At 37.5% G+C, this 13709-nt stretch overlaps 1 protein-coding gene across 2 annotated transcripts in view; it reads right to left on the bottom strand.

The window, feature by feature from the left end:
- Positions 1-13709, bottom strand: part of LOC121312885 (retinoic acid receptor beta-like) — a 116431-nt gene that overhangs the window by 49689 nt on the left and 53033 nt on the right. For both annotated transcript variants that reach the window (XM_041244765.1, XM_041244766.1), the window contains exon 2: positions 3794-3942. In XM_041244765.1, the coding sequence (XP_041100699.1) occupies positions 3794-3942 (149 nt within the window). The remainder of the gene's footprint in view (positions 1-3793; positions 3943-13709) is intronic.

The raw sequence follows: 13709 nt of genomic DNA, 5'->3' as shown, positions 1-13709 counted from the left end.
CGATTCCCCGTCTGTACTTGTCACAAAGACGGCTGCAGTCGGTGACGTCAGACCAGAAACGGAACCAGGAAATAAACAACAGAGAGGTGGAGTTGGGCGGAACTGAGCGATTGGTGTCACTCAGAATTTAATAATGAACAGACAGAAAATAAAAGGTTGTAAAAACAAACAAAACAGGACACGGCACTTTCTCCATAATAAACAGACAAACAAAACGGACTATACAGACAAAACATGGTGAGCTTCTATTATTATATCTATTACAATTACCTCCGTCTCCAATCCCTTTCTCCACTCAAGAACAGACAACCTAGAGCGAGTGAAAACATGCAGCTTTTATACAGCTGTACCGAGACTCGATTGCTAATCAATCACTCAACTGGAGTCGCGGTACAACTGAATGTGAATTAATAAAGTGCAATTCCCTGTGCTCACATATTACTACATTTTAGCTGCACGTGAAGTGCTGTGCAATCCTTGTGCCTAAATACAAATATACATTTTAAACAACTTGTGTTCCACAGACCCATTTATATCCCGTGTACCAATGACTATACACCAACATTAACACACAACATACAACACAAAATACACACAGGGGCGGGGCACTTTGCCACAGTACTGTATATATTTACACAATGGTAAGGGAACATTGAAATATCTTTTTTTTAAATATAATTTGCAGACCATGAAATAACACACCCTATAGTCATCATCAGTTGATTACATAGTCTGATGCTCAACAGATTATGGCTTCTGTTTTACAATCAAAACAAGAAATCAGTTTGAGCTTTCCTACTGGCAGCCAGTTTCATTTTATTAAAAAAAAAAAAAAAAAAAAAAGATTTGCATTCTGTGAAGTTAAAAAAAGTCTGGAAAATATTACAGTACATCAGCATTGCTGTTCAGATTTTCTATTACGTATCCTTAAGCAAACAAGAGACTGGCTGGCAAACTGTACATATAAACTCAGCTGGCCTTGAGCTCCTGCTAAAACTCTGCAGTTCCCTTTTTTTCTGCATTCTGCAATGAGCTCTGTTCTCATATAAAATAGCCTTGGGCAATGCTTCTGCCCTTTGGAGCTTGTGCCAAAAGGCCCTGCAGCTTACAGCCAGTAAAGGAATGTCGCCTTTTCAGTGTTGAGCACAAGGAACAAGGCCCTAACAGACATCACAATCTGCCAATGCACCAGTTTCTCTGCACACCAAACAATACTTCCATTGTTCAAAATGCAGCCCACACCACTGACTGCTTTTCAGTTCTTGTTCAAAGAATATGAAAGTCAGTAGTTTGTAGAAAACCCTCTGAAAACTCATGCCAGTTGCTCACTTTACCAGCTTTTTATGTTTATGCATCTCTCTCTCTCTCTCTCTCTCTCTCTCTCTCTCTGCAAAAATGAAGTAAAAATAATAAATTACACTAGCCTACTTCAGGAAATACTACACAAAGCACAAAATTGTTCTACTAATCCTTTTGTATTAACCACAGATTTCTTTTCAGTATTCAATATTTTCTTTTAATATTCAGAAATATATCTGAAACTGTTTTATTTTTGCAGGTGTCTTTAATGTAGTAACATTTTCCAGCATGAAGACTTATCGTAAACCTTACCACTGGCGAATCAACAGCAGGTTGTTGGTCCATGCGGTACTTAATGCTTCAGGAACACCCACACTTCGATAATATTTCAGTTGTCCCCCTGGGGGACTGAATAGCAATTCTGTAATCAGACAGTGACTTTATGGCTAGAATTAAGTCAAGTTTAGGGTTAGGTGTATGTGCAAATGGTTCTGGAAGCATGGATGTTCTTGCTGAATTTAGCTCGGAACAAACTGACAATGTGCACACATCAACATGGCTGCCTCTACTCTGCAACTCAGTTTACAAGGAGGCACTACAGTTTTACTGTTTTTCTTTGTTCGCATTGCAAGCAAGTAACTGATGCCAGCAGCTGTGTTTCCTGATGGAGTACAAGTGTATGTGTGTGCTTGAGAACTGTAACAGAGAAGATGGGGAGCTCAGTTGAGCCAATCTCTCTCACTGACTCAAAAGGCATTCTTACATCTGCAAAGGCTCCTGCCTCTTCTGTAGATATGCCTTTCAGAACTGTTCATCACTGAAACGCTGAAGAATGCCTTTGTCGTTGAATACTGTGTGGGCTAGTGCATGCTTAGGATCTCCATTGGTTAATGTATTTTAAATCCCTAAAGAAACTAATTCAAACTGAAGAGCTGTGATAGAGGTTTAAGTTGAGTACCTCTCTTGTACAGCCATGGGAATGATGGAAGTGACAGAACTGTTGAGTCTCTTGACAAACTTCTAAATTCATTAGTTTCCAACCATTTCAAAAACGGCTCAATCAGCTTTGCCACATGACAGAAAACTTGACAGCTTTCCATTTGCTTTTTGCAACTGAATTATCTTAATAAAGGAATGAGCTCATGCAGAAAAAAGTGGTTATATCCTGAATATTTATCTTTATCTGAACTTCATTTTACAGGTAGTTTTAACATAATAATGATGGTTTGAAAAATGAGAAATGTTGGTGCTTTATACTCCTTAAGTACAGAAGTCCTTAAGTACTTTATCTAGTGCATCCAATTATAATCACCCCCCCCCCCCCCCCCCCCCCCCCCCCCCCCCCCCCTCCAATCCCACGACCAAGCCAGCTTCCCTTCTCACCCAGGAACGCAAGACCAGATGTCAGCAAGCTACTGACCTCTGAAGGAAAAGGGCCAGCCCTGCTGGTCCCTGCTCTGAGCTCACTGGGGAGCAATGCAACGAGGAGAAACAGTCACTGCTGGTTTTACCTCCCTAACCCATGGGAGCTCCTGAGCCAATGTGACGCTCCCTTCGGAGTCCCCAGCAAAGACCGGCCTACTTTGCACAGCCAGGACGTGAACCTGTGATGTATGACTCACCCAGCGCACCACACGGCTGTGCTTCTACCAGGTGAGCCACTCCCCTCTTGGGGCGGGTCCGTGGGAAAACAAAGTAAAAATAGAAAGAGGAGCTGTGACCGCTGTGTATTGTATATTATGAGGTGTTGTTGCACAAAAGTTTGAAGCCAGCTAATCTGCGGCGCCACTTAGAAACAAAACACAGTGACCCTGACTCCAAAAACTAGTGGATTAGAAACCCATTCACGAAATTTGACTGTGAAAGGAAGACAGCCTAACAGAACTTTGCAAAAGCTCTGGTTACACGTTCAATCTGAGTGCCCGGAACTGGCCGACAAGGCTGTAAAGTGCCTGGTGTCATTTGCTACCACATACATCACATCTTGAGAAAGTGAGTTTTCTGCGCTTGTTGGGCTGAATTCAAAGTACCGGAGTAGACTGGATGTGGAACCAGATTTAAAGCTAAAACTCCAACCGGACATTCAGGCTGTGACATCACTGAAACAGCACCAGCCATCTCATTAGGTAAGTTAATCAATTTCCCGTATGGCATTGTTATCAGTGTAAAGACATTTTTGGAGGTTCAGAAGAGTTCCGCACACCCAAAAAGGTTGGGAACCACTGACTTTACAGGTGTAAAAGGCAAATCTGCTGATTCGATTTATATTCTGTATGGAAAAAGCATAAAGGAAAAATGCTGCTGGGTTTTGCCAGCTACTTGAGCTCTGTGCTGTAGTTCAGGGTCTTGAATACCAAATTCCTTACCGTTTCACCTTACTGCAAGGGAATTTGAGAACTGGGATTGAAAGCAAAAAAAAAAGCATAATTTAGGGAAGAATAATAAGGTTGACAATCCTGCAAGATTCAATATTAACATCTACTTAAAGTCTTACCTTACATCCCTCACATGCGCTGACTCCATAGTGGTAGCCGGATGACTTGTCTTGACAGACGAAACAAGGCTTGTAAACTCTGGGTGGAGGCAGTGGGGATGGGGGGCTTGGCACCAGTTCTTCAGAACTGGTGCTCTGTGTTTCAATAGCTGCAAAACATAATGACAAGATATTATTACTTCTGTTGGATGAAAATCAATTTTACAAAACATGCAGCTATTCATCTAGTGCACAAAAAAAAGAGTTGACCATAATTCTATGACTGCAACATGTCATTTAACTGCAGATGATATATACAAATGTAATTGAGAGAACATATTCCCTATCATATTATGAGTCAGTATACAGTGCAGCATGGCACTATTGTGTCTTTTTTAACCACTAACCCTAAAATAGGGTAAGCTGTACTGTGCATAATACAATAACATATTCTAAACCTCAGTCTTTTTTTTTGGAACTGTCCTTTTCAACTATAAAAGACATATTCACCAAACTGTAGTGGCCGGCATCACTACAGTACATTATTAAAAACACCGAGCTGGAATGACAGCTGCATTAAACAATGATCTAGTTTGTATGCTCTGTGCTGTGGAAAGCATTCTGTAGGGTCCTTGGAAACAAAAGTATAGTGTAGATTTTTGCCAACATCTGCAGAGGAGGGCCTTTGGCAAAATCTGCAATGTGGCGACACTGCAGCCAGTAGCGCCTCGGTAACACCTGTGCAGTACAGCAAGTGTCTTGGAAACAACCAAAAGAGGATACCCAGGAAACACCTGCCAAATTGGCCCTTGGCTAGTTGGCAACATCTGCAAAGCAAACCCCTGGAATAGATCTCAGAGAGGGTCTAACCTCACCACCCATTTCCTTCCGAAAATGCATACATTTCCATCCTAAGCTACATTACAGTAGCACAGTTCACAGAAAATCAAACACTTTGAGAGAAAACTATTTTAAACATGTGTCTTTTAACTTAGTGCTTGGACAAATATCTGAATATGGGGACGAGCACCACTGGACCTGTATTCAAAACCATGTCCTTGTCCGCTAAAAATTACAAAATTGGTAACGAAAAAATCTGTAACTGAAATGGTTTGGACTATCTTCTATTTTCGCCATTCTCTTAATTTGCGCAATAGTTTCTAAAATGGCATGCGAAACAAAAAAGCTCTGCCCGTGTGGGATTAAAAAAAAAAAAAAAAAAAAACTGCAGATCAACATAGTTATTTCAAATACTATGTTTTTTTTGACAGCAAGGAAACAGAGTCTCGATTTAGGATGCGTCTGCAACCCAAGATGCTAAATAGAGATCTCTACCAAAAGAGGGAGGTGCTGCTTCAGATTAGGAGAAGCAAGATAGAATCAGGGTGTGTTTCTGTCTGCAATACAATGCCTCCTGCTTTAGAACACTGGCCCGACTTGCCACAGAAAGTGAGCAACATTTATTTTAATTGTTGTAATCCTAGAAATGCAATAAAAGAGAAACAGAAAAGTGAGTCATTTTTTGTTAATTTCTTTTTAACAACGCCCCCTCATTTCAACATTTTTTATTTGACAGTTTTCACTTAATAATAACAATTATAATAATAATCTTTATTTTTATATAGCGCCTTTCATAGGTGACCACCATCACAAGATACAAGACTAGGGTGTGTGAACTATGCATCAGCTGCAGAGTCACTTACAAGAATGTCTCACCCAAAAGATGGAGCACAAGGAGGTTAAGAGTCAGCATCACACAATGAGTGGTTCAGCTGGGATTTGAAACAGGGACCTTCTGGTTACAAGTCTGTTTCTTTAACCACTGGATTACACAGCCTCCAAATCCCACTAATTTAACTGGAATGATGGTTGTTTCTCCGAGCTATGCAGTTGCAAAGGTTTTGTCTTGGGAGGCCAAATAATATGGATCAGTGGATCTGCTGTTGTACCATTTTTTACTTTAGTAGAGGACCTCAATCAGCAGGTGTTTCTGTATCTGCAAAAATCTGTAAAAAATCTCTCCAGAACAATCAGTGCCTACCTGGCAACCTACTGTATGATGGATTTATATCTTAATACAGGTTTGCAGAAGGTGCACACATGTTTTTAATCTACTAGGACATCGACAATTATACAAGATAAAAATGGTAGTATTGCGAATAACACCATTATTCTTTTACAGATTTTGGTTTGCCTGTATCCCAGTACTATTCCACTCACAATAACCCTGTAAATAGTAGTTTAAGTGCTCAAAATGGTATTTATAATCCCCGGGTTTGACCTGTAACCAAAAGTCCAGTCTTGCACACCGACACGTAACACAAAACACAAACACAGTTTACAATGAGTGATATTAGTGCTCGTGGTGCAGACAGTTCTCCGTGAACAAAGGTAAAGTGCTGGTGTCTGGGTTTGATGCTCGCTGAATAGCGACAGCTCCAGATCATGTTAGTAGTCTAGAAATGACAAACAACAGTTTTCACTTCCACAGACAAACAAACACTTACTTTTTGGTTTCAGTAAACAACATGGGCTCCTTCTAGGTTGAATCTAACCATTTACCAAGGAACAGATTACTTACACTACGACCCCTTTTCTAGCTGGCCAACTTCTACATAACCCAGGGAATAAATTGCCATGCCATTTAGTCCAGGGTACTCTGTTCTTTTTACACAGTGCCCTCACAGGTCGGGAGGGAGATCTAACACCAAGAATCATTCGATCACAAAACACTACCAAGAAAAATTTGTTTTAAATCCATTGTTACGAAAGTGAAGGGAATTGAAAGAGTTAGTTTTATATATATATATATATATATATATATATATATATATATATATATATATATTTATAACTTTCAGAAGGTTTTATAAGCCCATATTGTAAACATGAAGTCTATATGGGGCTTTTTTTAAATCTGCAAAACAAAAATTAAATTAGGGAAAAACAAAGTGTTTTTTTTGTTTACATGTCTATGTGCCCTAGCTGCTGAACATGTTCTAATTTTAGAGATTGTTTGATTAATTTTAGCGATTGTATCTGGGTATATGAGACTGAACGCTTACATTTCCCCTGCAAATTTGTTATCTTCATCAAATTATTAATTTTTTTGGAATGGGGCACAAAATAGGTATAACAAAACCATTACAAAATGTATGTTAACACTGAGACCTTGCTTTTGCTTGCTGTGCTTTTAGATTTATGTCTGCAGCTCACATGACAACACACACATAAACTTATATTGTTGTAAAAAATGACTATTCCGTCTAATTGTGTGTGTGTGTGTGTGTGTGTGTATGTATGTGTGTGTGTGTGTGTGTGTGTGTGTATATATATATATATATATATATATATATATATATATATATATATATATATATATATATATATATATATATATATATATAATATCTATAAATTTCTTCACTTAATGTTTTCAAAACGCTAAACAAACTCAATAAATAGGTTATATACCGCTGCAGTATATATGTTGTCTCTGAATATATAAATTAAGACACTGAAACCTGAATTCTATGTCACTGACAGTTTCCTCCAAAACCATTATCAAAATACAGCAATCGGCTGTACTTGGTAGAGCTATGAATAAGATCACAAACGATGTATTGTTGTTTCCTAAAAGAAGAAGGTTTGCTATTTTTGAGAATATTTCTAATGTTATAGTAAATCAGTACAGTTAGTGGCTAAACAAATATATAGGCTGTAAGTTTAAAACTTTGCAGACAGCAACACGGGTTGCTTGTCTAAGCTTCTCTCCCAGAGTTACCTTTAAGTTTTTCACTAGCGGCCATATTTGCTGGCCATTTCGTTGTCAATCAAAATTAAACTACAATATATATAGTAAGCTAGTTACTCTCGCTGACCATGGTAAAGTACATCAACCATGTCAGTTTTACAGGACTTTGAACGACAGTGAGTCTAAAACAAATAGCCTGGAGCTTTACATGGAGATCGGATGTCACAAATTCAGACCAGATGTTCATTAGTATGTGTTAAATTTCTTTCAAGAATTTCTGGTCTCGAACTTTGTGAGTGCTAGACGCACGTGCTGTTCAAAAAAAGTTTAGCCCACAATAGACAATTGGCTAAAACCAGGAATTAGGAATATATTGTGCATTTGGGATTCAGTCATTGAATGAGGTCTGTATTTACAAAGGTGCCTTCAAAGCTTAATTTAGCAGTATAGTCATTACAGTTTGTACTGACTGACTCTGCAATATAAACACAACTAGAATAGTCAAAGGAGAAGACAATAACAATGAACACGGCACATTTAAATATTACAGACAGCTCTACTGGGATGCGACATCTGAATTCACAGCATTCCCTGTCCCATGTGTTTGGGCATGGGGAACTGAAGGGTTTTAAATTAGCTATACAGAGGGATTTTAGTCAGGGCACAATTTTTGACCTGTATTGGTTTATAGCAAGGACACATAAGTATGGGAAATACTGTAGGTTACATGATGCACCTGTCTTGCAAAGCCAAAGTCAGTGGTCATAATTTTACTAAAGAAACCATATTAACATGGCAAACCAAATTTTGTGTTTCTTCAGAAATAGAAAATTCAGAGCTCTCTTGCAATATCCAACTGTCATTGGTTATTCTTTTACAAACTTCAAGCTATATTATATAAATTAACATTGTAATATTATTTATTATGATATGCGACTTTCAATTGCAATATATATGCAACAAACACAGACAATAGTGGTACCAAACAACAGAAAATACCTGCCCACTTATTACGATTATTTGCTGGAAACTTAACAGAAAACTACCTTACCAAAAAAAAAAAAAGAGGTAAATATAAAGGTAAAAGAAAGGTGTCTCAATTTAAACAATCAGATTATCAATTCAACTCACACAAAAAGAACGAATTAGAATTATATACATTAGAAAAATATAATATGTCTACACTATTTTAAACTATACTTATTTTTGGTGAACAGGAGCTGGATGTTGAGTTTTTTTTGAAAAAAAATCAAAACATGAAAAAATATCTATATTTTTTATTTGTTGGAACAATCCGGACACATAGAAACACAGGGCCAGTTGGACCTTACTGTGCACTGGTAAGACATGGCTTCTAGCAGTCTGGTTTAAATCCTCCCTTAATTCCTTGCACAGGTTAATAATTGCGGCTGTATCAAGTCTGAATATTCTTTGTAAAACTTCATCTGGCATGTTTGAGAAAGAAAATATTTCCTTAAAAATCCTAGGACGGATTTACCATAGTCTTGCTTCTTTGTTGAGCCCGACTGTTGTCAACCTATATTGTAGCGGCATTCTCTAAAACTGCATTAGACAGCGCTACAACTGCAAAGCCATGCTTGCTTTGTGTTTAGAAGATTTGAGAAGTCATGTTAACTCCGACTGTGAAAACAGTCGTTCTTTACTCAAAAAATATTTCATGAATCACTTCCAGTTTCTGACTTTTACAGTCAATGATATGCTAATTAGTTTTGCCGAACTTTCAGATTTGTTTTTTAGTATGAAATGACGTTACGCATTTGTCGAAACACGAGCTACGACTTCGATGAATCAAAAAAAGTTTTTAAACCATTCTAAATCCATTCATAATAACGATTTTTGGAACTGACACTTTGATGAATAGGGGCCAGTATTACCTATTTCACAGGTAATTTGCACTGCAGTGCTCCGAGTCCTGTCTGTTAAGATTCTTGATATGCTTGTACAGTATAAGGCATTATAGAGATACAGCATAGTCTACTGCAATATACTACAGAAGGAGACCTTATTTAAACAAGCCTATTTATTATCAAATAAAACAATCCCTCCAAAACATGAGAAGCAACAGATGCCACTCTTACTACACCTTCACTTTACTGTACAGACTCAGCAAAAAAAACTCATATAACGTGTAGAGACCTTTTCATTTAATGTACACGGTTGAAGCGCTGAATACAGGTTTGTTACCCGTACCTATAAAACCTTTTACACTTGTCTGTTTCCTGTTACTTAAGACAAGTCATAACAGATCTAGGCTGTTTCTACTAGGAACGTTAATGTAAAGTTTCAATTCACCAAGCACTTGTGACAGAAGAAATGAAACAAATGGAAAAACACTGATGAGGATCAAAATTCAAAATAAACCACTCTAACCATTAAATCCTACATTCATATGGTATCAGCTCATGGAATGTTAATAATGGTCAGAATGGATATTTTCACCAATCTGTGCCAAAGAAATACAAATAAATAAATATAAATCAAATAAATCATTTTAGAAACATCAATCAAACATTTTCTGGACAGCAATAGCAAAAAAAATAAGAAGAAGAAGAAGAAGAAGAAGAAGAAGAAGAAGAAGAAGAAGAAGAAGAATGCCTTAAATCCCTTAACATTTCCTTGTATTATTAAGCATCTGCTGAGGCAACTGCTACAAAATGTCTACTCTGCTGATTAGCACAAACACAGACGTCGTTACATGAATAAAGGGGGCTGACAGATCACAAAATGCAAAGCAGGTAATGGAAAAAAAGAAAAATGACTTATCCCTATTCACTTGAACTTTTAGCCTCAGGTTGAACCAAGAACTGGGGTCAAACAGGAAAACACACCCATTAGCAACTATTATCTAAAAAAAAAAAAAAAAAAATTTAAAAATCCAAACATCTCACTTGATTCATTGACTATAATGCAGCGGAGCTGTGTTTTGCTAACACTACACAAAAGGTGTTACCTTGGGTTATAATAAGGAAGGGAGTGGTTCCTGCACAGGCTTTTCAAAATAATCTTGGCATTTTGTGCACTGAGACTGGCTGTACAAATAAACCAAAACAAACTTCCTTTAGAAGTGTTTCTCCCAGTATGCATTTTTTCTGACAGCAAAGAAACCAAACAAAAGCTCAACGATGAGAGTCACAGCGTTCCACCCAGCATGCCCGAGCACTCTGAGTGCACAGCAGATCGTCTCAACATGTTTGGAATTTTTTTATGAAAAACACCAGATAAAAGGATGTCTTAGAAACGCACAGAGTGACTGCTGGATGGAAACTCCCTGTTCTGGCTATTTCACTGATTGTCTTTAATGCAGTTGATTATAGAGAAGCAGACAGTGCGTACAGTACTACAAAGTCTAGACTGTACCTCTGCAATATTACGAAGCCCTTCACTGGAAAACCAACAACTAAAAACTACTAATCTTAAGGGGAAAGAAAATGAGTTGTAAAGCGAATGGCATTTCCTGGACTACCCCAGGGGGAATTAGGAGTACTGAACTCTGGGTCACTAGCAAGAAGGAGCAATTTCAACTGATTAGGGGTACACAGCAAAGTTGTGCTAGCCCTCAATTTTATTGGCAGCTATAATAGTCGGGACTTTTTTTTTTCATGTGTCAGAAAGTCAAAGGAAACGAAAAAGTTCAACTAAAGTATAAGTAATTAGAACCAGATTTACCACAGCTCTCTATGTACATTTCATGGTAGAAATAATTTATAAGCCTCTAAATGTTGGAAGAAAACAGAACATAAGCCATTTAATTGTTATGTCTAGTCTAAAAAAAAAAAAAAAAAAAAGCTGTCTGTTTTTTATCAGTTTCTGGTCTGAAAGGTATACGATTGAGTTTCTCTCGTCTGGACTAAGTTATTTGATTTAAAAAAAAAATAGCAAAAACGTTAATACAAAAAGCATTTAAATGGCCTAATGAAAATTATAATCCATGGTCAAAATGACATGCATTTTGGAGTGTTTTCTATGTATATATTTTCCTAAAAGAAAAGCCAGCCTTGTATTGCTAACCCAGCTGTGACCTCAGCGAGTGGTGACCTCACAATGGAATCTGACTCTGTGCTCCCTGTTGAGTGTATTGGATTTGGTAATGGCACTGCCCTACATACTGTATACAACAGGTGCAAACGATACAAAGAGGGACCATGAGCTAAGCAATATAGTTTACATACTGGAACTTCATATCAACGTTATCAATTACAAATGCAACCTATTGCTACCCTTTATTTGTTTAGGGAAAGTATGTATTTAGTTTACAGATTTTTGTTTTTGTATACCTATTTCAGTTTTTAAAAAAACATGACATTAACATATAATATATTGTAACGTTTCATACAGATTAATTGTGGCAAATCGATCTTTTGTTCTACTTTATCTACCCGTAAAGGGAAACGCATTCTCCCAAAGCCTCACTCTTTGGCTCTAATTCTTAGTAGCCATTCGCTGCTTTTGCAATAAAAAAAAAAAAAAAAAAAAACTATATTCAAAATTCAAATATACCAGAATGTGTTCATCTTTCATAAAGGAAATGTGAGACACATTAAACGATCCCAAGATTTACAGCAATTCTTTTGTGAGATATATGTGCGATAAGTGAAAATAGCAGTACATGTAGCAAGGGAAATATTTACTACATTAATTACAACAATCTGGTAAAAACAGAGCATCCAGCATTAGGCCATAAACTAAAGATTAGAATCTGCATTAGGATAATTTAAGATTACAGTCTCCCAGTATCACTATCCTTTCAGCGGATATCAGTACCTTTCACTGAACCTTCTGGCTCAGTACAGAAGCCGTGATACTTGTAATCAACTAGATTAAGTACTGTATTGTACATCTTCTGACAGTCTTTCATTAAGTCACACAGTACAACATTTCTCCTCTCAGCTGCCTCTCACACTTATATTTGCTTGGCAAGCGAGCAATGTTAATTACTTTTTGTGGCACAAGCCAAAAAAAAAAAAAAACAGTAATTAGCCAAGCTCAAAAACGTATTATGGGATTTAGGGTACAAATATCGAATTCTAATCTTGGTGATAGCTTCCTGGGGCTTTATTTACTAAAATCTGTTTACAGAGCTACATTGAGGTCAATGACGTGCAGGCCAATACAATGCCTCTTCCAGCCCATGGAAGCACATCAAGAAGCTTTTCCCAAATGAGTTAGGCTACCACTTCTATCCTAGGAGACTAGTATGTAAAATAATCTTAAAGGTGTAGTGCCTCAACAGACAAAAAAGGGAATTTTGTCCCTTGAGTTGAGAGTAAAAATGAATGCTGGCATAAGTGCAAAGCTATCACAGTTAATTACCCCCCTTGCATTCCAAGAATATGCGGTTGTTGTGCGCAGGCTTTTACTTGTAGGAATAACAGCTTTGACATTAAAATAATCTCATCTCGGGGGGGGGGGGGGGGGGGGGGGGGGTTGTATGAAAATGTATGTGGCGGCACTAGCAGTAACATAGCTTTAACATAAGAAGTAAATACTGTGTTCACCTGCTTTTTAAATGTAAGACATTATACATATCAGCACTGTTATAGAGGTTTAACCGTTTAACACTCTACATTTTCACAATCATTTGACAGTTTTCCCGTGGTTATACTATGCATTCACCATAGTTACCTTGATTTTGAATATAATTTACAGCAGGGGTGTCAGACTCCAGGCCTTAAGCTCTTGTTTAATTTAACTGATGTAATTATTTGTTCAATTGGACATGTTGCAAATGTTTTCAAGGCCTTTTACAGTTGATGATTTAAAAAAAAAAAAATGCACTTGACTCAAGGTGCACAACCTATAAAACATTTTGATGACTGACGAGAAGTGTTAAATGTGTCCAGTTAATCAAATAATTAGACCAATTAGGTAATTGAGAGCTCGGGAGGAACAAAAGCTCAGAAGACACTGCGGCCCTCCAGGAACTGAGGGTGACACCCCTGCTTCACAGGGGTTAGAACATTGTTTAGGTATATTATCTCCTTATTTACATATATTATTGAAATCAACAAGAGCCTGGAGTTTGAACAATCAGGTCCCTGCTAAATTTCCACTGAACTGAATTTTTTGAATAAATCTCACCTGCATCTGTACGTTTACTATTAGGAGTTGCTCACGCACCTACAGGGGGAAGGAACAATATGGTTAATAAGGGCTGCTCAAACT

Source organism: Polyodon spathula, chromosome 3, assembly GCF_017654505.1.
Source record: "Polyodon spathula isolate WHYD16114869_AA chromosome 3, ASM1765450v1, whole genome shotgun sequence".
In the NCBI taxonomy this organism is placed as follows: domain Eukaryota; kingdom Metazoa; phylum Chordata; class Actinopteri; order Acipenseriformes; family Polyodontidae; genus Polyodon; species Polyodon spathula.
The sequence above is the reverse complement of the archived record's forward strand: the minus strand, read 5'-3'. Positions and strand labels throughout refer to the sequence as shown.